The following is a 24,321-nucleotide window of genomic DNA, read 5'->3' as shown; positions in this document are numbered from 1 at the left end:
AAAAGCTATCGTTTGACCATAGTTCGAGGATCTCGTGCGGTCCTACGAAATATGCCGCCGCGCCGCGGCGGGCCCCGCGTGGAAACCCTTTAATTACATCTACGATACGCGGCAGAGGGGGACGTCACGGAACCAACCTCCGGGAGAAAGAGCGACTCTCCCGACTACCCTCGCGCACGAGCGTGCGTGCGTGCGCGCGCACAAGAGCGCGCGGGGGAGCGAGAGAAAAGCGGAGAGAAAGAGAGAGAGAAAGAGAGAACGCGATGGCACGAGAAGGAAGAAGGAGTAGGAGCCCTTCGGAGGAGCTTCGACGAGGAGGCAAGGCAAAGTGGTAGTACGAGGGAGAACGCGTTCTGCCCGCCCACCCCCGGGCTTTCTCTCTCTCTTGCTCTCCTTGACCGAGTCAACCCCTCCAATCTTGCGGCCTTCTCTCTCTCTCTTTCTCTCTGTCTTCCGGCGGGGGCCACGGGCCGCGTTTCGCCGTGGGCACAACCCGGGCCACGGGCCACGAGCCACGGGCCACGCGGGCCTGCCCGATACAACATCCAGCACGCGACGACACGCTACCGTCACCTTCTCTCCCCCCCTTCTCATTCTCTTCCTCTCGCTCTGTTTCTCGCTTTCGTGCATTCTCTCTCTCTCTCTCTTTTTCTCGCTCCAGCGTACACACACGACGCGTACGACCGAGCCAGCAGTAGACACGGGCGGTGGCAGAGGGTACGGGGGACCTGACCGAAAGCAAAGCCCGTAACCCCCGTTTGCGGGCCGAGCCCACTTCAGACACGCCGTGTCCTCCGCGTGGTCCACATCATCTTGTCCTGACCGCCTCTCTTTCTCTCTCGCTTCCTCTTTGCGTTCCATCTTTCTCTCTATCTTTTTCTCCCTATCTCTTTCGCGCGCGCGCGTGTATCTCTCGCTGCGCTCTCGCGCCCTTGCCACGGTCTGCTCGTTGGTACCTGTGCTTGTGCCGCGTTCTCCCTCCTGCCTCCGCCTCGTCGACGCTCCACGTTCTTCTCCTCGAGCGGGTTCGCCGAGCGGCCGACCGCAGTTTGCGGTCTCCACCGCGAGTTTGCCCTCGCGTCGCGCGGAGACCTGGCACTCCGCCGGCTACCAGGAGTAACTGCACGTGCTCTGCGCCACGGGTACGAGGTGATGAGCGCCGGCCTGCCGAGAAGAGGAGGAAACAGTCGAGGAATCGCGGCCACGGGACTGCGACTTCCGACGGTGGCGGCTTTTCCCGAGGAGTCGGAAGCTGAACGCGTGATTACCAGTGAGCTCAACTAATTGTAAGTGGAAGTGGAACAGCGAGAACATTGTTTAAGAAGATTCCTCCGCGATAGACGCTTGGCCTGAATCGATTAATAAAAATCGACGTTGAGATGTTGCTTCTGCAGTGCGATCAGTTACGAGTGTAATCCTGCTGACGGGATGGTTGAGCCGTGATCTTGATGATTGATCGGACCTTTAAAGGAGCTAAGGAATGCGTGCGTTCTCCAAGTAAAAGAAGAACATCCACCTCGCGATTTCATCAAGGACAAGCCAATTGTACTTTGCGTGGCTATCGGAGCGAAATAAAAATAGACGGACGAGACGCACGGAAGGAAGCGCCGAGATAAAGACCGGATCATCGGTTCACACGGCGAAAGGTGGTTGTTGAGAGAAACCTTCCTGTCATCTGACGTGACCATTATACAGTCAACTTCTTTCCCTCCCTCCCTCCCTCCCTCCCTCCCTTTCTCTCTCTCTCTTTTTCTATCCGTCTTTCCGGCTTTCGTGTCGCATCTACGTCTCATTGCCGTGAAAGCGGAGTCACTTCCTGCGTGTGGCAAACGCGCGACGCACGTCAGGACGACGACGTCTCGCCAGGACTCGAGGCGCGACGTCGTACGTGCAATGTCGGTGAATTGAATCGAGGCAAGAACGACAAGAATCGGGGAAGACCGAGGTGAAAAACGGGAAACGTGGGACACCTTCGAAACTGGTTACGAGGGAGGTCCTCGAGGAGATCGAATGCCATTCGGAAGCTAAGGAGTACACGGACTGATATCATAAAAAATCAACAGGTACGTACGGGGCTGCGCTCTCCTTTTCCTCTCGCTGGAACGCGCTATGACGGACGTTTCCGCGTGTAATTGTGGCCGTCCCGGCTGGATAAATAAATTATCCGACGGGTTTCTTGCCCCCTAATTAGACCGATCCGCCTCGCGTCTCATTATTCGCTCGGTACCTATCGCGTTACCTCGTAACGCCCGACGGTAACTCAACGTCGACTTTCATAAACGTCGATATACGCCGTGTATTTGCCTATCGAGAAAAACTCACCCCTCGCCGTAATATACGTTTGCATCCGCGATGGACGTCGTCGACGTGAAGTCTGTAGTTGGCGAACGGCGGTTAATGATTCTAGCGGACATTCGACTATTGCTATCTCTTTTTAAACTCCTTCGCTGTTCTTTCTTCTTTAACTATATACATCTCGTTATGCGTCGGTGCGCTTCACGCGATTATTTTTAGTCTTGTTACTGGTCATTGCGTATTGACGGAAAAGGCATATTCTTGCAAGGGGAAATTATTTCTCATCGAAGCGCCGACAATAACAAAATCTGATCTAAATATATTACATTATCGCGGTGGTATTTCCGCGTTCGCGCGGCGCACGTGTGTCAGCGACGTATTCCCCTTGGTATCTCGCATCGGAAATTCCCGACACTTATCGATACATTCGAACGCGCGACGACAGATTATCTCGTATGTACCTGGGGCTTAAAATATATCAAAAAGAGGAAAAAATAACCCGCGACGATCTTATCGCCCGACGGAACCGACGACGGGATCCTCGCGGAGTGTCGCGCGGAACAGATTAAAGCTGAAATCATCGTGGCGTGTGCGTGCGTGTGTGCGATGACGCGACACGAAAATCAGCGGCGCTAATTACGCGATAATGATCCGACGGACGGCACGGTGGGACCGCCAAGGGGCCGCGAGACGGAAGAGAACCGAGAAGGAAGTCGCGGGGGCTGCGCTCGAGCATGAGCATGAGCGAACCCCGTGACTGCGGCGGCGGTCTCGCGAGGAAGGAAAAGGGCGGATTTATACATATACTTATTCGGTCGGGATATAAGCGATAAATATTAAAGTTCCTTATAAAGCACAAAGTTCTACCGCTCTCTCGTTCGCTCTCTCGCTCCTTCTCTCTCCTCCTCTCTCTCCGCCTGCACGGTGGGGCCCTTGGCACGCCATCGCTTCATTTAAAATGCAAATTCGTCCGGATGGCGTGAACCACAGCGGCCCGAATTATTCTAATTACCCGCCCTCCCCCTCGGTCTCTTTCTCCCTCTTCGTCCGCCTCCACCCGCGCCTCTCTCTCTCGCCGATTTTTCTTACCGCGCTCTCGAAAGCTTATCCGTTCGGCCAGCTCGGAAGCTCGAAAAATCTTAAATTTCAGAGTCAGCGTGCCGTCGATGCGACGAACAAGATGATTCCGATATCGACGCGATTTACGAGAGATGAAACGAACGTTGCTTAAGTGCAGTACGTCAATGTTAACCTTGAATATTGTTGTAGATAAAGCGCACGTATGCTCGAAAAGCCAACCTTCCTGATTATGCATATATAATTTATTAAATAAGATTGTTGAAGAAATACAGGCAGCTCGACTTCCTAACTTCTTTCGCGACAATCCGTGATTTTACTTGTACCTGGTAAATTTTTTATTTTTTCGAGAAGAACACGGCGATAAATTGCGACCAGCAAAACAATCCCTAATTGATACAGGATAATTCGGTTCGAAATCGGTGGCGAGGAAAGAAGCGCCGGGATGGTGACGACGAAAGGTAACCCGCTCGCACGGTAGTCGCCTCTGGTATACGCATAAACGTGCAAAGTGTGCTGGAAACGAGCGTAGATTATCGCGGGTAACGTGTTCACGATCCGAGCGAGATGTCGTGCGCATGTAGGCCTAATATATTCAGATTTTTATGGCTGGTGGCGTATCGGTGATACGGCGGTCGGTCGGTCGTCGGTTGGTCGGTCCACCCTCTCGCCCCGCGCTTCTCCCGGCCCGTTTCGTTCCCCCGACGTCGCTGCTGCGGCGAGGCCTTCCTTCACGTACCACTTAAAGCGCGGGTAACCTAATGAATAAACAAAAACTAGATTTCGCTTAGGGCTTACACGTAAAAGCGTGACCTTACCGGCGATTTACCGCGGCTGCCGCGGTTCTCAAATCGACTCGAGCTATACTCGCTTCGTTCTCGCCGGAAATCTCAGATCTACTAGTCGATCGAGAATGACTGATTGAGTTTTTATAGTTTTTGTATTAAGCTTTGAGTAACACGTTTGTATTTTCCTGTTTAATACTCATGTAACACAATCTCTCTGATTTCTGTAGATTTTTTAGTTATAAAAGAAAAAATTGTAAGGAGAAAATTGTTCTATTGATAATTACGACTAAAAAATTAGAAAAGATATATTTGATATATCGTTCACTGGGATAATAACAAAATCTGATGTTCAATCATTCACAATATAATAATGACAGTCTAGTAAGAATCTAAGAGAAATGATTGACGAAGCGTAGACTACCTTATTTCTACAAATCTAAACCCGTATTTTTATGTTATTTCATGAGATTAATGCGAGAATAATAATTGCGCGCGTCGAGAATGCAATGCGCATTCGCAACATTTGCATGCGTTTACGGTGGCGAGGAGAGCAAACGGAGAAAGAAAGGGAAAAAGGGAAGAAGGTAAGAGGGCGGAACACGTGTTCGCGAGAGTAACATCGGCAAAACACGTGGCACGCGAGAAACGCGATGCTCCGGCTCACCGTGGCCTCCGGTTCGTTTGATTTATAATAATCGCTCAATCCTCATTACGGGAAGCTTCATCCCCGCGGGGACGCGAACCAACGAGATTGCCCGGCGAGCGTCGCCGTCGGGCCGAAAGTAATCCCGTCCCGTGGCAAAAAGCTCATGCATTCTTCGCCGCTCGTTGTCGTCGTCTTCGTCGTCGTCGTCAGGAATCGAGCCGACAACGCGCGATCGTAGACCGTATACCTTTAACGAGTAAAACTTGACACCTTGAAATCGCTGCGCGATGGAATTTAGTAGCCCTTCGAGCTGCGACACACGTGCAATCCGCTTTTTTCGCCGAGGCCGAAGACTCGTCGCTTCGCGTGGCCGGATACGCCGGATCTTTACGGACTCGTTTTACGTTTACGGAGAAAAATATATATACGGAGAGAATTGATGAGAGAGACGGGAGGGCGATTAGAAATTATTTTGCCGGGCACGTCTTTTAGGCACGAAGAAAGAACGGCGTTCTTTCCCGATCGAAGATATAAATTAGCGGTTGCAGGCTGGAAAGTAGAGAATATCGCTACGAGGACACGCCGCGCCGGCTAGGATGATGGTTGGGCATGAAGAAATGAGTTTTCATCAAGACTCCGTGCAGGGCATAACCATTTCGACTATATGGATACCGCGTAACGTATGTAATAGTTACATCAGATTAGAACCTGCGATGGGAGGGAGGGGACGAGCGTGTAACCAGGCTTAATGCCGGGGTAAGCATCGAGTCACGGGGGTGGAGGCGGATCGTACTTATTACACGTATATACCTTGAAACACGTCCCCGCTGTGCCACACACATACACAGATGTACGCACACCTGCGCGAAGAGCAGCAAGGGTAACTATGGAGGGTAAGGAGTCGCCGGTGACCGCGCAAGGGCGGGCGAGGGGTGCTTCGGTAATCGTGCATTAATTTGCATCACAAAGTACACGCCACCCGCCACGCTACGCACGCATTCCACGTAGTTTTCCGCTCGCTCCTTCTTCTGTCCCGGCGCGAGTTCTCAAATCGGGATTTCTTGCGCCGCGCCGTCAGGCGCCGATCTGCTCTTATGATGTTAGACGTGGAAATGTCGAAGGGATCGAGGCTGACGAGTAACAATATGAAAAGAGATGCGAATCCCGTCCACCGGATGACGATCCAGGAATTTCGTGCGCGTCGCGGTAATTTATGCAATTAGTGTAAAAACTGAAATATGAAAATGAAGTTGTCGGCGCTCGGTGAGCGGCTCCGACGCCGCCGCCGCGATCTCGCCGCGATCTTCTGTTCGGGAATGAGAGTCACGGTTTGCGGCTACCGGCGGCAATATTTTGCCGCGCTTTGCCTTATCGGTACGGTTGCATATTTAAGGGTTGCCATGTCAAGCGTCAAGCGCGCCCTTTGAATACATTTAAATTCATTAACGGCGAAGGCTATACTCCCGCTATACTCTATATAATACGTCGCGCGCGGCGAAGAACACGCACACACGGCGCGCAATGGTGCTCGCGATACGCCACTCACGAAGGATCTACGGCGATGCGCACTACGTTTCGCGTTATACACACCGTACAACTTGCAGTTTGCTGTTAAGTTTTAAAGACCGCGTACTTGTTCTGTTTCAGATACGGCACGCTGATCGCTCGTCGCCATGCCGCACACTGGTGAGTAAGATATTTGCTCCTCTCAGATTTCTTCAGACTTCAAATTTCATTTCTTCCTTCGATTGGAACACGTGTGTACCTCGGTCGCAAGATGTCCCAGAACTCGCGATTTTTTAGTTTCTACGGCTACTTTACTGTTGAATTCGTAGTGTCAGATTATACTCAATTTGAGTCATTTTTAACCATTCTTATAAGTCGTCACTGCTTCTCAATACGTCGTTAATTTAACTAAACCAATGAAATTAAAATACTGTTTTGTGTTAAAATAATAAATTTCGACACACATGGTAGCTGAAAATAACAAAATGTTATTTAACTCAAGATATTGGTTTAAATTTCATCCTTTAATATTTAAGAATGTTCCCTGACCAATTTGGAGTCGATCTTTTCTTAGCGAAAATGTCGAGGGAGATCGCAATTTATTCCAACTTTCCAATTTTCTACATCGCAAAAAAAATCTACTTCTGAAGAATATAATTCGTTCTTGTTCTGCAACTGCTCATTACTCGCAAATTATTGATATCGTGATATTTCCGCTAAAAAAATCGAGTTTATATTAGTTAATGAATTCATCATTAAAATTAAAATTATGAATTATGGAATACGTATCTAATTGGAATTGTGAAATCAAGCAGAGTTCAATAAATAATCAAGTTTCTCATTAATCTCGTTGCTGATATCACTCTCTAATATTAATAATAGATAGACTTAGACAATACTAATTGTAGTGCATTTCGGTTTTGTCAGAAATTTTGAGAAAGTAATGGCTAAAGGATTAAATCGTTAAATCATTTCACTATAAGTGTACGCAAAGCGTATGCTAATTCATAGCCGAAAAAGACGTCGCGTCGCGTCGGCTCGTCGCAAACAGCAGCTAGTTTGCTAAATAGCCAATCTCACCGGGTGTTTCGGTCGGCTTCGCTTCCTGACTTATGTGAGAAAGAATGTAACACGTCGTTATGGTTTCCCCGGGACGGGGTCAGCTACCGTCGCGTCGGCGAGATCACAGGTCGCGATCGGTCGTGAAAATAAAAATTTCTACCTTCCTCCTCTTCTTCTATACCAGAAGAGAGTCTCCCCTTCTCTACTGGCTGCCTCAAGGCTAAATTACGCTTTGAAAGGCAGTTTGACAGTAATTAACGAAGAATTTTATACCGTGGATCGAACGCCGACATCTATAGGCCTATTATTAAACGAGTATAATTATAATCTACCGTCTCTCCTCTCTGTTTCCCTCCTCGCTACGCTGATGCCTGCGATGCTCGTGGTAAAGAATCCTGCCTGGATCCCGATCGAGCGATCAATCTCTCGCTCTTCCGGCGAGGCACCGCGGCGCGAAATCTTCGAAATTAGAGAAAGTATTCTCCGTTTCGGTTGTCGCAGCCTTCCATGAATTGGGATATTAATTTTGCCAATGCATAATCTTGTCAACCGAACGATTTGCTTAATGCCTCTCTTTAGAAACTTTCTTGGATCACTTCGCATCAACGAAATGCAGCGAGATCGTAGAAGACTTTCGATGTGTATAACGACTTTGCCACATATAAATTATGGCGAAACATTATGCGGGCAATTTTGAAATGCGCTACTATATCAAAAAATTATTTACAAGATTATAGAGGCTATATTGAATGATGTTATCAAGATTCATAATGCGCACTTCCCAGATTCAATGTTACCTTTTAATTATCAGCGAGCTCGCATGCTACATATGTTACCTCTTAATTATCAGCAACATCCAAGTCGCGGATAATCATTGAAGCGATAAACGCTTAATAACAGCCGCTGTTAACCATCTTGATACACTTCCATTTAAGGCTATCTCTCGCATGTGTTCTTTTAAAATAGATGATGACGGGGCCGATATCGCGAACGAGTTGAACGGTGACCGATTCGGCATCGATTCCGAATCGGCAAATCGCGATTCCCGGTACGAGACGTGCTCGCTCTCTCAACAGAGAGAAAAAAATCTGTTAGCATGGGTGCGGATCGTGATTACAGGTAGGGCAGGTGTAGAGTTTGGTTAAGGCCTAAATGGCCAGCGCGATAGCGATCGTTGTTGGCGATCGCATTAGCCGGCTAATTCTAAGCTAAGCCAGTATTATATTTTGAGAGATATCCCTTTTTATGCGCTCGCCGAAGAACCTTGTGCTCGTAATTTGACAATTTGCACTCTGTTGAGAAAATATAGGCTGAAATATAAAAGGAGATTAAAAATATTGATATCCTATAAAATTGTAATCTCTAATATATATCTCTAATATAGTTATCCTGGAAATTGATCAATTTAACACTCTAAAAGTTCTATAAAATTTTTTCCAAATAACAAAAATAAAAGAGAAAGAAAAAAGAAACCGTGATATGAATGTATAATTCTTAATTTTGTCATTTTTAAAGCAATAATATATTAATGCAATAATATATATAACGTTAATTTTTTTCTTGAAAATTAATTACGTAAAATAATCTAATTGTGATAAAAATAGCGTGCACGATTAGATAACAAGAAATTTTATACATTACTACATTTTATTTCTTCGTAATTAGCTTCGTAATTGGCTTGATGAGCTATGTGCATTTAGTCGGTGATGTATCAAAAAGTGGTCAAGATTAAAACGCATTAATATGGTAAAAAAATTGAATGCTTTTACGAGAAATTTATAAGGATAATTATGTATATAAATTCTTAAAGTTTTATTTAATAAATAATAATAATTATTTAATAAAATCTTTTTGGTCTAAAACAGTGAAATCTCCATAGTATCGACTAGAAATTCAATCAAGATCGCATCCGATAAAATGGCAAAACTTTGGAAAAAACGAATATCACAAATATGTTTTGCATTGCAACACTGAATATTCTTAAAAAATTTAAATTCAGAATCTGAAACTATAAAAGATATATATTTATAAACGTTTGCCGATTTAAATAAACTATAACTTTCCTGGCAACAATTGAAAGGAGAACAAGGCAATTTTTAAAAAATGATTATTCCGCGGACGGAAAGTGCACGTAAAGTACTCATCACGCTGAAAAAGCTGCGCATTTAATGTACAGCGCGTATAGCATCTATTATCTATTTAATAAACCAGATCGTCTGCACATCCGACCCGAGAAGCGCGCGGTTTATCGCCTTTAATTATTGCAAACGCATGTTTATTAACATCCCGTGCCGTTATCAGAGATAACAGTTATTTCGCGATTACGTCCGCGTAGCAGCCTATATTTCCGAGCGGTTTTTTACCAATTCTATCCCGTTCGCCTCTACGCCTTGGCCCCTCTGCAGATCGGGCGTTTCCGGTATTCCGATTTCCGTGCGTGCACTTTTTGTCTCACGTAAACGAGCGGTTCCGTGCTGTTTATGATGCAACGTGGCCAGAACCGCGCCGTTAACGCGCGGTTCCATTATTTCGCGGATCCACCGGCAGATTTGCAGTTAGATAAAGACGCCATTTCGGCCAGTTTTTTGCCGTAATAATAATTTGGCCCGCTGTGTCCGTCGCTTACGCGTCGCCCGTCCGTCTCTCCCGTTGTCCGAAATGCGTAGCGTGTATAATTTTCGTGGTGCAATCGCGTCACAGATTGGTGTGCCCGGCAGAACGAATGAAGGACGCATTAAGAGACAGATAATTAAGATAATTAATCAATTATACAAAAATGGTTGAGCAAACATTAATTTACCGGTACAAGCTCGAAGTTGAAGGATTTTGTTCAATGCCAAGATCCGGTCTTTATTTATTTATTGATGAAAAAATGCTCTGTTAGGTATCGCGTATTTGAAGGTTCAGTACAGCCATTAATGAATAAGGTACGCGCGAGCACGCGAGACACGCATTCCCCGGAAGTAATTTCGCCGAAAAGTAATTTCTCCGAAAATGAGTCTTACCGGCTGTGTGTCCCTGTCACCAATCGAAAGACCCTTAAATTATCCAATAAGGACAATCCGTCACGCCTTCGACCGGTGGTCATTATCAGCAATTCCCACTTCGTGCGGGCTCGCTGCTGCGCGACCGTCACGTCCGCTCCCGCTCTCGCGAGAACGTCATGAAATTGTAGAAGCGTTTCGTAATTTCGGCCCCGGGACACATAATGACTCTTTCGCGAATCGCGCTTACACGAAATAAACAGCTAATGGGCGCATTAATTGGAAAACGATTCTTATCTCCCAATTTAAAAGTCGCGCATATACATGTACACGTAAACTATTAGGAAGTAAAATTATTAGGAATTATCCCACGAGATATAAAATCTCGGGGGCATGTAAAAAAAAAACTCGGCATCACGAGTATAATCGCCCTGATCATTTGCTTCCCAGAGCGCGGAGGCTCCTTCGGGGAAGTACGAGTCACGGGAGTGATCGCGATCGTCCGTCAATTAGCCCGTAAAACGCCAAATAAAGCTCGGATTCGAGGAATCCGAGAGTAATGCCGGTGGAAAAGAGATTGACGAAAATCTTTTCTTTGGCCCGAATACGCGGCCGCTCGTTATTTCTCCAAGCTGGTTCGGAGGTCTGTCGGCGTCAGTGATCGTGGTAATGACATAATTAGTCGGCGCGGATAATAATTAGCGATCGTCCTGGTACGCGCGGCTCGTCCGTGCATCCGGACGGTGTCTACGTGAAGGCGCGTGGCTCGATTTATATAAGTCGTCCATGGCATTTATGCTTTTGGTCTCTTTCGCCCTTTTATATTTTCTTTCACGAGGGAGAGAACGGATCGTTAGTAACGCCGCTTCTGTGCGGCCTCCTCTTTCTCTCTCGTTCTCTTTCGGCTCTAGTTACGTCGATAATAATCGCGCCGACGAATAAAAGCGATTATTCCCATTACCCGGCAAGTTATTATTCGTTAAATTTATATACCTGGTCGATATGATTACCTCCACAGTGCATCCGTGCAGAACCGCAACCGGGCCAGATTGCTCGCATCCTTAAACCTCTCCCTACTTTGCCCTCGGCTATTACAACATCATTACGATTGTAAAGATTTCTAACTTGCAACGTGACAGAGCGTTATGTTATTAAAACCTGATTGTAATTACGAAAATGTATCATGTGTCTTTCATGTTATTCTTTGGCGTAACGACACATTAATTAAGACGCGCGAGAGTTTTTTCTTCGGATCCGGATTTCACGCTGCCGAAAGTTGTCGGTGCAGACTTAAGACTAGAAATCTCAACTTGGAAACAGCAAACTGAATATTAAGCGACAGAGATTCCCATGTGAATTCCGAGCCGCGTGTAATTATACCGTTAACTGATCGTCGTCGAAAACTACGATCCGAAAATTAAGAATTTTTCACGTGTGTCGAACAAGCCGATCGAAGATTTATGAGATGCGGCTTCGATACAATGGTGTGAGCTCGTTCCACGGTCTATCCGAACTTCTTCTAGCCGACGTGCAACGTTTCGTGTAACGAGAAGACAAACGGAACCTACCGTATATAACTCAGATTTTATTCGACGCCTTAATGCGCGCGCCGGGCCGCGGATCGTTTAAGCGCTCATTTTCGACGGCGGGACATAAAATCGATGATCAATTGGCGTTTTTATTCGCGCGCGACGAGCCGGTCATTACGGTTTTACGACACCACTGCGGGGGAATAATATCGGTTTTATAAAATTTTCGACAAGTGCTGCGTCGGTTATGCGACGTGTCGCGCATGCAATGCGTAAATAACTTGTCGTCCGACGTGATTTAAGTCTGCAACACATTGTGGGTTTCATATTCACGCGCTGCTGAATATGAAAATTACGCGATTACACGTTTTTATGAATTTGAATATTAAGAGGAAAAAAAAATACGAAATGGTTTCTAAAACGACCACTCGGCCCCGTCTTAACGTTTCATCCCAATTAATTAACTTTTTTAGGCTTCGTCGATGGGTCTAAACTCCTGAATCTTCGAATTATGTTAATTTTTATTACACCCGATTTAACATGTGAAATTTTAAAATCGTCGAATTTTACTGAAAGTTGTTTCATAATAAAGTATCTAATTACATATTTGGAATTTGAGGAAGTTTTAAGTGAACTTTGGCGAGAGGAACGAAATAACAATTGCGCATAAACAGGAACCAATTTATGGCGTCTCTTTACACGAAATAAATTTAGTATTTCATGGAAGTCTTTTGCAAGTGCCGAAATAATAGCGGTTAGTACACGAACATTTGATATCTTTGTTGCATAATATCAACGAAGTGTAGTTACTTGATTCTATGTTAATTGCAAACGACCTCCGAAGAGTACAGATGTCGGGATTTCGCTGTGAACGCTACACACACACGATCTTCCTAATATTACTGAAAATAATGACACGTCTTTGCCCCGGACGGAAAGGCAGGGGAGGGAACGTTCTTTCCGTGATATTCGTCGTAACAATGTCATTAGAGGACCAGGCAGAACCGCACCGTCAGAGAATGCACCTGCCGACCTTCTCGGACGACCGCGAGCGCATTATTAGCTGATTTCCGACTGTCCTCCTTTGAATCGATAAACACCTTTTGCCGTTCTATATCGACGCGAAATCTCGAATCGCCTCCCGGCCGACTTGGGCCGACTTATCGCGCCAATCGTTATGTCGCCCTATTAACACAATAACGCGACTGACTGACTGACTATACTCTTCCAGGACAAGCCGGGGTGAATCAATTAGGCGGCGTCTTTGTGAACGGCAGGCCGTTGCCGGACTGCGTGCGCCAGAGAATCGTGCAGCTCGCCATGGTCGGAGTCAGACCGTGCGATATTTCTCGACAGCTACTCGTGTCCCACGGCTGCGTCTCCAAGATACTCACGAGATTCTACGAGACGGGAAGTATCCGACCCGGCAGCATCGGCGGAAGCAAGACGAAGGTAAGATCGACCTCTGATCGAAGCTCGCGATTTTTAGAGAGGTATCTATATACGTTACAATGTGCAATTGGACTTTTTCTTAATTACAATTGTACAGTTTTTTTAGCTCGATTATCGACACATCTCATTGTTATTATAATGCACAAATGTATAAAACAAAGAATATTTCATATTTCATGTAAAAATATATTAGAATAAAGTATGAAATATCTCAACACACAATTTTTCGGTGACTTACTAAAGTAATTTAATATTTGCAGAGTATTTAAAAATGAATTTAGAAATTCCAATTGCACATTGTTTAATGAACTTGTAGATTTTTCTTTGAAAAAAAATTTAATTAAATGTCAATATCAGAAAGTTATTTGAGAATAAAGGTCGGACGTTGGGCATAAAATGCGCGGTAAGAGTGCGACTCTCAGGAAAAGATTAATGTCGGTGGCTTTGCAAAAACACGTGAAAACGAGCGATCACGCATCAGCGTGCGTTAGCGGGCGGTGGCTCTGATGAGAGTCAGTTCTCCCTCTGCGCGTATACACGGTCAAGGCATTCCTGATGTGATTTTAAGTAAGGGCTGCGTTTTGACCGTGCATGCAATTATCCAAACACCTTGCAGTGCGAGTATCAGCATTTTCATGATTTAATGGTTTTACATGGTTCTCCTGCATAACATTCGAGCGACTTCCCGGCTCCGTAAATTAATCGATAGATACCTCGATGTTGAAGAGGAACCGCCGTCTTCTCTCGTCGCGACGTCGCGGAAGGAAACTTTGCCTCGCAATCAAGATCGATCTCGCGAAATCGTGGGACACGTTTCTATCGTTCGTTCGTAATCACTCTCGTCGTGAAATTTAACGTCAAGTCACAGGTTTTTTATCACATCATGGCGTACTCATGTCGCTCGGGAACGTTATTTCGCCCCCCGGGCGCGCATCGCGAAGCTGCCAACGGCGGACGCTCGCGGTATCGCGCACACACGCCGCTAATGACAATATAATTGCACGGTGCGTATATGTACTGGGAATTTCTTATGATGCGCCAACCGCGGACTGTTACTCTGTGCTTAATGAATTTATTTTAATAACGTCGCGTCGGCGTGCATCGACCTTTCTCATGTCGCGAGTTGGAGTTTGGTACGCCGATGAAAGAGAACGGAACAGAACAGAGGGGGAGGAAGAGAGAGAGAAAGAGAGGGAGAGGTGGCCCTTAGAATCCTGAAGAGGACATTTAAATTCCGGATGGAGCACGGGGAAGGGAGCCCGATTACGCGCGCATGTAAACGATAGTCATCATCCGCCATTACCGGCGTTCGTTTTATTTCACGTATGTCAAAATAGTCCCGTGGCGAAATAATGGTTGCGCGCTTAATACGGCTTAGTCCTGAAGTCCTTTTTATTTTAACCGCGATCTACGCGATCGGCCGACTGAATTCTTCGCTTTTTCTTCTCCTCTTTGCGACAAGTAAACGGCAACCTCGTGTAATTTGGGGGAGAAATTAGGAAGACGTACGAGCCCCCCTGAGAAGCAAGTGTATGAAGGATCAAGTCGATCAAGTCGCTCGCCTTGCACGCGCAACTTATCTTTGCCCGCCCACCGTCATACGCACAAAGGATCTCCTCTCTCGAGGAGATCGTTAGATAATAAGCCGACTCGGCGGCTCGTCACTATCCCTGTCTGTAAGTGGCTTTTACAGCGATTTAAAATTACGCCGATAATTAAATAATGGCTACTAGGTAAATCCTTTGATTGCCTGGCAGTATTAACTCGTCGGGCCCCTCGAGAACCGGCATTTAACCGCATCCCCCCCACACCGGTACCTCCCCACACGTCGATTTTCATCGAAGGAGAACGTTCCGATTTTCCTGCTGAGTAACGAAAGATGAACGGTGCGCTCTGTCGAGAGATAACGTTGCTCTCAATTTTAAGTCTGTTATTACGACTTTCCGCGCCCTCCTCGACGCGGTATCCCACGATATTGCCCTTCGGTCACAGATGATCTTCCCGGGCGCGAATTTGGTGTAAACTGCGCGCGCTCTCTCAGGTGTTTTATACCAGAGCACTCCCCTCGGGCGACTACGCATATTTGCAGTAAGACCTAAGACCCAACAGCCGTGTTTAATTAAATGCGCGCTCTTGGACAGATTAATTTCCAACGGCGCGCGATCCAGTCTCTCCGTCTCGCGCGTCGTTGCATCGTGCGGTGCAATTTATTAGCGTGCGATCTCGCGAAATTAATCGACCGGCTATCGGCGAATCTACACGTGTTCTCGAGCGCGGTACGTAACATTTTCGTCCACGTACTTTCTCCGTTATCCTCACTCTCTCTCTCTCTTTCTCTCTCCTGTCATACGCACGCGTGCGCGTCAACGTGATACGTGTCGGATAATAGGGCGGCGGCACGACAGAGAAAATTGTCTCATGAAAAATGCACAGATCGCGTCGAAGCCACGGATAATAAAGTGGAACGTCAAGGAAAAAATCGCCGCAATCCGCCCCGTACATACGCGCAACGAATCCAAAAAGCTTTCTCTCCCTCATATAACAAACTGGATAACACCGCGACAGAGTACCCCCGTCGTGACGCTTTAACCCTCTTTACCCCCGGATTCGATAACGATCTCGCGGGTTTCTCGAAACCGTTAAGGGAATACCACTCGCACCTGGGAATGATTATTGTCACGGCTTCGACCAGCGGGACATTCATTTTCTCGGCGTACAGTTCACGCTCGGCGATCGGACGATTTTCCCTATTTATCTGGCAATTAAGATCTCGCTCGCGGTCTCGGCGGAAATACGCGCATGGACGTGTATTTATTTTCTCGATGCATGATTTAACAGCGCTTGAAAACACCGCGACAAATAGGAACAAATCGTGCTTTATTCCCACGACGCGGAGTCGCGCTTTAAACGAGACTTCCCAATCGATCGCGCTTGAAAGATTTGCTTTAGAAACTGTGAATAGACAAATATCACGTATGTAATACACGTATATATGTACGTACATATTGGTTAATGTCAAAGGTATATTATATTTATTAAATAAAGTAAAATGTTTTAGTAAAATGGTCGGATTCATGTACTTCTTTTTCATTCAGAGAAAAAGTTCTAATCCCTTTCTTTCGAAGAATTTTAGTTTTCTAACTTTACAGAATACAAACTATAAGAAATAAATCTTTTATACAAACTTAATGTACGTATTTCGGGTTAATCGATCTTCTTAGACTCGCTGTTTTCATCTATTGTGCCATTTTATTTCACTTTCCTAACGACAAATCAATCGTCTCTCATTTCCGACGCCACCGGCGCGTCCAGGTGGCATGAGAAAAAAAATGGGGCGGAAGGTGTCGACGGTCGTCGTCGCCCTTATCATTCACGAGCACTCGGGGCATTCGGGGCGCATGTAGCGGGGCGCGCAACTTACGCGCGATAATTACCGAGTTGGTGAACCTGTTCGTATATACACGGCCCGGTATATGCGGGTTATCTAACGTTTAGTGCCAGATGTCCATTCTGCCCAGCCAATTTCCTCCGACGGTAGTCTCACACGCACACACATAAACGCACACGTACATGAACATGTACAACGCATGCTCACGTGCGTGTCCGCGCTTCGATGTGCCCGGACGGTGACGCGGAGGGTCCGCATTAGGACGCACCGTATATATTGTCGGAGCAGGGGTAATTGTGGCAACGACGACGACGGAAGTGTCAGATTAGAATCTGAGATGCTCCCGGGAGCACGCGATGCTTGTCCTAAACCCCCTCAAACTATTAGGCGGCCCTCTCCGACTCTCTTTGCTACCCCCGAGGCACTAGCCCCTAAAGCCCTAAACGTCCTCGCCAGTGGTGCTTTCACCTGCGAGGATTTCGGATAATGACATCTTGTACACTTCGTATTAACTCCTTAACGATTTTCGTGATCTCAACTGGTCGTTGCTATCCAAACTCGAAATAAGAGAAGGATGCTTTCTACCGTTGATTAGTCTTCGAGTTCGACTTGCCCGCGACGAAAACTTATTTCCAATGGCTTACGAATGAGGCATTTTTCTTTGAGAGAAGAAATCGATTAGGTTGAGCAATCACGCGAGAATTTACGGCGACCCTGTTATTCGAGGCCTATAATTCCTTTCAGCCGTACGTACCGAGCACATCGATCGACGCCCGACCGTTTGTCTTTATGCCGATCATATCGATCGTTGTCCGGTGCACCGCGGATATTTATTCTGCTCCTCTTCGAAACAATTTGTCGAGAGAGATCGTATCGGGGCCCACGTGGCCGGGCACAGACTACCGACGCGCGGAACGCCGAGGCATCGATCTTCTCGCGGAATGAGATCGGTGCCGGGTAATCGACAGGTTCGGTAATACCGTTCCGCTCGGCGATATGTATACACGTACATATGTAACGCGTATACGAACCCCCGCGCGGGCATGGAACGTGCACCCGTGAAGATGATCATCTTTTCCCCGAGCGAGATCTCGATACGTCTCGCTCGCGCCTGCCCATCGCCCCCCCAAAGAGATCGGCGATCTCGAAATCTGTACGGCCCGGAATAACATTTCCATCGCGTTAGCATAAAATTATCCGCGTGCCATTACCGTTCATTAGCAAGTCAAATTAGCCGCGCGGCCAGATTGAGCACCACTGGGGCCCCCCTTTCTTTTGGAGTATAAGCGAAACCGATGGTGGGCCTCGTGGCAGGCAACGGCACCGGTGGACGGTACCAACCGACCGGACAACCCGTTTCTTTGGCGAACGGGGGCTAAACCGAAATAAAGTGGGTAGTGCCTTCGCCCACCGTATACCGGACGGGCTCTCCTCGCTATCTGATTGACGACCCCGTCCGTGCTCTTCACCTGTGAACGACATATGCGTGTGCGACTCGCTACGACGACGGTATGTGACCGCGTTCGTGTTAATTTGTCGATGAGATAACGCGCGCGATTCGGCTTTAAAAGGAAAGACGGAATGATTAACAACGGCATCCTGGCAGCGATAAACATCCTTACGGACGGTGGACACAAATGTTCAAAATTGAAAGTTTTTTATCTTATATATTAAAACTTGAAAAAATTGTTAGTTTAATCACAAAAATATATATAATGTTAAAGATTTAAAAGTTGCGTTAAAGATTTAAAACAAATAATGATTTTTCTCGATAATTTCGTTTAAAAAAAATGATTCCAAATTGATTAAAGAATGAAAAGCGGGATATACATATAATATATGAGACACGCATCTATCTCTGTACATTTATTGAAATATATTTAATTTATATACTGTATATGTTGCAGCAAGTAGCCACGCCGACGGTGGTGAAAAAGATTTTACGGATGAAGCAGGAACAGCCGACCATGTTCGCCTGGGAGATCCGCGAGCAGCTCGCGCGACAGGGAGCTTGCGATCCCCAAAGCTTACCTTCCGTATCGTCGGTCAATCGTATTCTTCGAGGTGGCGGGCTTCATACTGATATCCCTGCCATCGAGAGCGGCGGATCTGGCGGATATACGTCACAAATTCCGTCGAACGCTGGAACCAGAGGTAAAGAATTAGCGACGATACTAAAAGGACTCGAGACGATTGTTCGTTGTCGTTATCGGACAGTTAATGTACGGATTTGTCGGTTACTAAACCGAAGAGGATGGACGATGGTTGAAACGAGAGACGCGCGGGTGCATATTTTCGTTGCGGAGCTTCGTGAGTCATTATGTGTAGACCGAAGCTGCGTTGCTGCGAGTGCACCATTACAGACTAATAACGCTTTAAACACCTGTCCCTAGCGTGGAATCGCGGATCTTTTTTTTTGCGGTTATTTCGAGAAGAAAGACGATAAATGTCCGAAAATGGCGACGGCGAGCGCGCCGAAGGAGAAGAATAGCGAGAATCGTGACAAGTGGAAGGGAGGGTGGGAAAGGGCAGATCTCTTCGAGATACCCCGTTGCCGTGATTGACTCGTCAGCAAAAGCCACGCAGACCCAGGCAGGGCAACAGACACGCAACCCCGTGCTGTCGAAACGGAAAATTTGCCTCGCAATTTGTATCGCTGGATGCTGGAACCGGTGCTCAATTTACCGGCTTTGAGCAGCTAATTGCGAAACGAGCGTCCGGGCTCTTTTCGTCTTCATCCTTCTCTCAAATCATTTCACTTACGAGTGACAGTTCTCTTTCTAAATAATATCTAAGAATTAAGGAGTTTTTTGCGCCGAATTAAAATATATTACTTTGAGGCAACGCGAATATCGTAATAAACAGGAGGAATTAATATCTACTACTAAGACCAATTTCTTAATAATATACTCAAACAATATAGGCAAAAACTAGATAATTAAACGGATAGAAATTAAAGTAAAAATATCTGATAGGTTCGACGACTAACAAAGATTATGAATCATATTCTTCTTCTTCTTAAATTGTATAGCACCTAATCCCAATGGGATCAATTAACGGCTAGTCGAAAGGCTAGTCGAAAATAGTCAATCCAAACTCGGGTAAAAGTGATTCTTCTCAAAGATGGCTCACAATGGTCAAGGAAAACGGAAGGAAAAGTATAATTGTGCGTGTATGTAATGTGTACCTGTATGTGAGTGTCCGCGGTGTTGTGAACTCGGGTCAGTCCGTGGGTTCGTTAGGCCCAAGGAATTGCGCGGAACAATTCCCCCTGCGGATTATGAATCCTATATTACATGGCTTATTTTTCACGACAAATAAAAAATAATGGACAACATAACGTATACGGACAGCGTATACTATACAATAAATATAGTACAAGGACACGTGCCCGCGTAGTTTTTGATGAAATGTAATTCCGAATATCTGTATTATGGAGAGAGATTTTTTTTTAATGACTGCGAAGCAACATGAAAATTTTAGCAATAACAGTTGCAATTATTTTCTCGTAGATACACTCATGAGAACGGATTATCAGCTGTTCTACCCGGGCGCTCTAGGACCGTTGCACATTTCTACGAACACCGGCAATACCGGCACGCCGTCGTGGAATCAGAGCTTTTACTCGTCCCTCTATCAAGCGACGACCTTGCACTTGCAGCATGGAATGCAATCCTTCGCGTAAGTTCACCGCGACAGAATTTAACAAATAATTTATTATATAGACGTATTCTCGTGATCAAACACGTTTATAATTTTGTTTTCACAGACCTTTAGATGCCGAACGTTTGTCAGAGCAAAACGGCGCGCAAAGTCAGCTGGAGCTGAAGTCGAGTTCGAGCTCGACGGCCGGCAGCGACGATTCGCTGGACAAGAGCGACCTGGATGAGAACTTGGTCGAATCACAAGACCACTATAAGTCCTTTCGGAGCACGCCGATTATCCTGGAGCTTAGCCAGAAAATCGGCAGCGATCGGAGCGCGTTCGTCAGGCACGGTACGCCCAATTCGCACGCCATGAACTCGGACAATCCGCGCGAGAGCCCGATATCGATCGTCGAGACGTCGAAGCGGGATCCTCCAACGTCGCACAGGATCCGCGAAACGAAGAACACGAGTCCAAGTACGACGATGACGACGAATGAGGGAGCGGCGGTGGAGAATCAGCCGCCGCAGCCGCAGAAGAAGAAGAATCCCTACTCGATAGAGGAGCTGCTCAAAAAGGACGAGAGCAAATCCACGTCCAGAAGGCCGAGATTGCCCAACATCGGCGTAGTCCAACCGTGCGGCATTATCGTGAGCAAGGAAATTTAAGGATGTCGATCTCGTGTCGAGCGCCCAAAGGCTGTCGGAGTTGCAAATATACGTTGCTTTTGCGTTATTTACACGAAGTATAGACCATATCGAAATTCAGCGATGAAGCTTTGCTCGGGCGGACGTTATACAGTGTGAGCATACATCATCGGCCATAGGTACGTGTGTAGTATTAGCGGGTGCAAAGAAAAATTGTACGATGTAAAACGCATTTGATGAAAGTTAAGTATAGCACGGTAGAGGTAGCAGGAAATTGAATACCATTCACAAGGAAAGGCTCAGAACTCGACTGCGTTGATTTAAAACTTGGCAGGATTACAAAGAAAGTTTCCTCAAACAATACTCTTATTTGAGTGCAGATGATCAATCATTTTCGAGATATTTTATCAATAAATTTAATGGCGTCTTTAAAGTTTATTAGTACACTCACATACGAGTATTTGTGGCATAGTGTATATGGTAACTGTTTCGTAATTATTTTATTTATACGTTATTTTATATCATGACTATTTATATTATAATTTATATAAATTTTTTATGTTAAAATAATTTATTTTTTACATCAACAGTAATTATTTTTATCACAAAATATTATTATATAAAAAATTAATTGATTGTGGGATTTAAATTCGAGTCTACAAATTATAAGGTCTGCAATAAATTTATTATTAAAATATTTTGGAAACAGTTGATCGTTTGCATCCAAATAGGAGTATTATCACATTCGGGGGAACTTTCTCTATAATCGTGCAAAATCGGTTTCATCAAAATCGGCGGAGTTCAGTTCTGAGCCTTCCCTTGTGATGAGTATCGCGGCACGTGTACTTGAAAGTAATTTCTTTGCACCTGATGAATAACCTTTGTGGATACAGTGAGAGTAGCGAATGTCTTAGATGTCTAACTTAGAAATTAAGAAGTTTGATAGAAGAGATTAGAAGCAGATGGTGTTTGAAGCTTCTTACTCCTCCTTCGAGAGAGAGAGAGAGATATGAGAGACAGAGAACGTGGCTGTTCTGTGAAGTGAAATAAAAAGATAGCGCCATATGTAATATTAGAATCGAAAAACTGTAGTGTCAACCATAACGTAGTGAGGTATGTGTACTCCTTGTGTAAGTTAACTTATAAATTAAATTATTTTCATTTTTCCCGTTCCGCGTTGCGAATCTCGACCGCCGTTTCTCGCTGGCGATCGGTATACACGGCTGTTAACTGCTTCGAAATTCTAAGATTTCGCTTAATTCTGAAATTGCGTAGTTTGCGGCTAGTTAAAACTGGCGAAGAAAAACGTGAAGTGCTCTTGGAAATCCGGGGGAAGTTTCCAATACTTTCACTAATTTATCTTGAATAGTCGATCGCGAATAGCGAATCGCTGGCGGTGAAATATCAATTAACGTGCCGGCTTTTTTTCGCGCGGTAATTCCCATGCCAACGTAACGTAAGAAATTCAGCACTTCCAGGCCATCGCGTCACGCAATAAAATTCGACACTTGTACATTCCACCTTTGGAAGTCGAGACATAACTCCGCGCCTACGTAACGACCGTCGACACGAAGAAAAACACGATATACGTCCGATAAAAGTCTCGAAGACGACGAAAATATTTTTATCTAGCTGAGCTCGAGCCTGTATAGCCGGCTGAATCTTGAAACGTGTCTTTGGCAGCCCGCTCGACGGTGTACCGCTCCGTGGAAAAGGCAATTATGCGTCCGTGTTTCCATTGTAGTTTGCACTTTAGAGCCCGGTGCGAAATAGCCGCGCGACGCCGTTATACACGGCCCGGAGATCGGGCAATTAAATGAAAGCCTAATAAACAAACGGCTGTAAAGCACGCGGATGGAGATGTACACGTAAGAAGCCGCGGTGGCAGCGCAGTAAAGCCATAAACGGTTCGGTTGAGAGTGTCATACGTGGACACGCCGTGTGTATACCTTGTAAAATACGACGATACGTCGCTCGCGTAAAAAAAAAAGGGAATTAAATAGCGGTGTTACCGAGCGGCCGGTAGGGCCTCCCCCAACCCTTCCCCCCTTGCATTTACAACGTTGTAAACCTTTGTATCTCGTTCCTTATCGCAGACTAATTAATGCACTATAAAACTCTAGTGCTTTAATGCCGAACGATTTGCTCGTTTTGCTCTCTCACACCCGCCGATTGCATGCTTATTTCGGGGTGACGTCTCGATCTTGCAAGAAGCGCGGAAGGAATCGTGTTTCTCGCGCTTTCTTTTATTTATGGTTCTTCTTTTGAGAAAAAAAGATCCCACCGCAAATCGGCTTGACAAACCGTATGTGAAGGAAAACGCGAGGAGTCTGTGGCACACCCCTCTGTATACTTACACTGGCTGTCTTACAAGCGGAAGCTAACACGCTTACACGCTCAAACTTCCCTTTTATTTGCCATACACGGAGATTATTAGATCTTAAGATGAGTGTGGAACACGTCCTGAAAGGAAAAGGCCCATTACTCGTGTAGGCATTCGCCTGAAATATTTATTTTAGATTTAGACGACGCGAAATTATGAGCATTCCGTGCGTCAAATTATCCGTAAGCCAAAAAAGAGACAAGGTAAAATTTAAATTTGTATATCCCTTGTCGAATGTCAAAGATGAGTCTAAATATCTACCGCGATATTGCGACGTCGCTGCACGGAATGCTCATACAGAGATCTGACAATTAGAATAATAGTTCTGTACAATATAATAATAATTGCGCCCGAACAGTCTTGTTGGTCCGCAAACTTCAGAAAATGATCTCTAGAGCTAGGATCGAGAAAGATAAGAAAATTGAGACGTTAATTAAACTGCAATTAAAATTAAACAGTGCTAACGTAAAAAGTATCGAAGATATAATTACGATTCGTTATAGTTTCAAGTATTGTCGCTGCAGGCCTTCGAAGACCGTCGCGTAAAATTATGCAAGTTATCGATTGAATAATACTCGTAATATAAACTTATTCTGTATGATATCATTAAATACACTAGTCAAAATGATACATGTACTTTGTTTACCTTGCACGTCTTTATGCAGCATGTTTCATGCGTCAATGTTTACAAGAAAATGACGATGATGCGAAATAGTCGCGTACCCAAATGCGCGTCGTAGCCGATGTAGTCATCATCTCTGACGACTTTTACGATCCGGCAGCTTATGAATAATCATTAATTTTTATTGAGTATTATGATATTGCACACCGAAAAGGAGAATCTATTTGCATAAAAATTATACCTCTTTATACACCATCTCGTCGAAAAAATTATAAGCTGTGGAGCTGCACGAGTATT

General features: G+C 45.5%; 1 protein-coding gene across 1 annotated transcript; it reads left to right on the top strand.

Moving 5' to 3' along the window:
- Positions 1–387: 387 nt before the first annotated feature.
- Poxn (Pox neuro) lies at positions 388–24,030 on the top strand. The gene is made up of 6 exons (XM_071785283.1): positions 388–2,063; positions 6,454–6,492; positions 13,119–13,339; positions 18,635–18,881; positions 20,240–20,408; positions 20,497–24,030. Exons 2-6 carry the CDS (start codon positions 6,480–6,482, stop codon positions 21,038–21,040), a joined length of 1,194 nt encoding a protein of 397 aa, XP_071641384.1. The 5' UTR covers positions 388–2,063; positions 6,454–6,479; the 3' UTR covers positions 21,041–24,030.
- Positions 24,031–24,321: the final 291 nt, after the last annotated feature.

The sequence above is a fragment of the Temnothorax longispinosus genome, chromosome 8 (assembly GCF_030848805.1).
Source record: "Temnothorax longispinosus isolate EJ_2023e chromosome 8, Tlon_JGU_v1, whole genome shotgun sequence".
NCBI classification, from domain to species: domain Eukaryota; kingdom Metazoa; phylum Arthropoda; class Insecta; order Hymenoptera; family Formicidae; genus Temnothorax; species Temnothorax longispinosus.
This window is presented reverse-complemented; position numbering and strand designations above follow the sequence as displayed.

Excerpts from the sequence above, each read along its gene's own strand:
- Poxn (XM_071785283.1), top strand. Across the intron at positions 13,340-18,634 it reads TCGGCGGAAGCAAGACGAAG|CAAGTAGCCACGCCGACGGT; the intron begins GTAAGATCGACC and ends TATATGTTGCAG. Across the intron at positions 20,409-20,496 it reads CATGGAATGCAATCCTTCGC|ACCTTTAGATGCCGAACGTT; the intron begins GTAAGTTCACCG and ends TTGTTTTCACAG.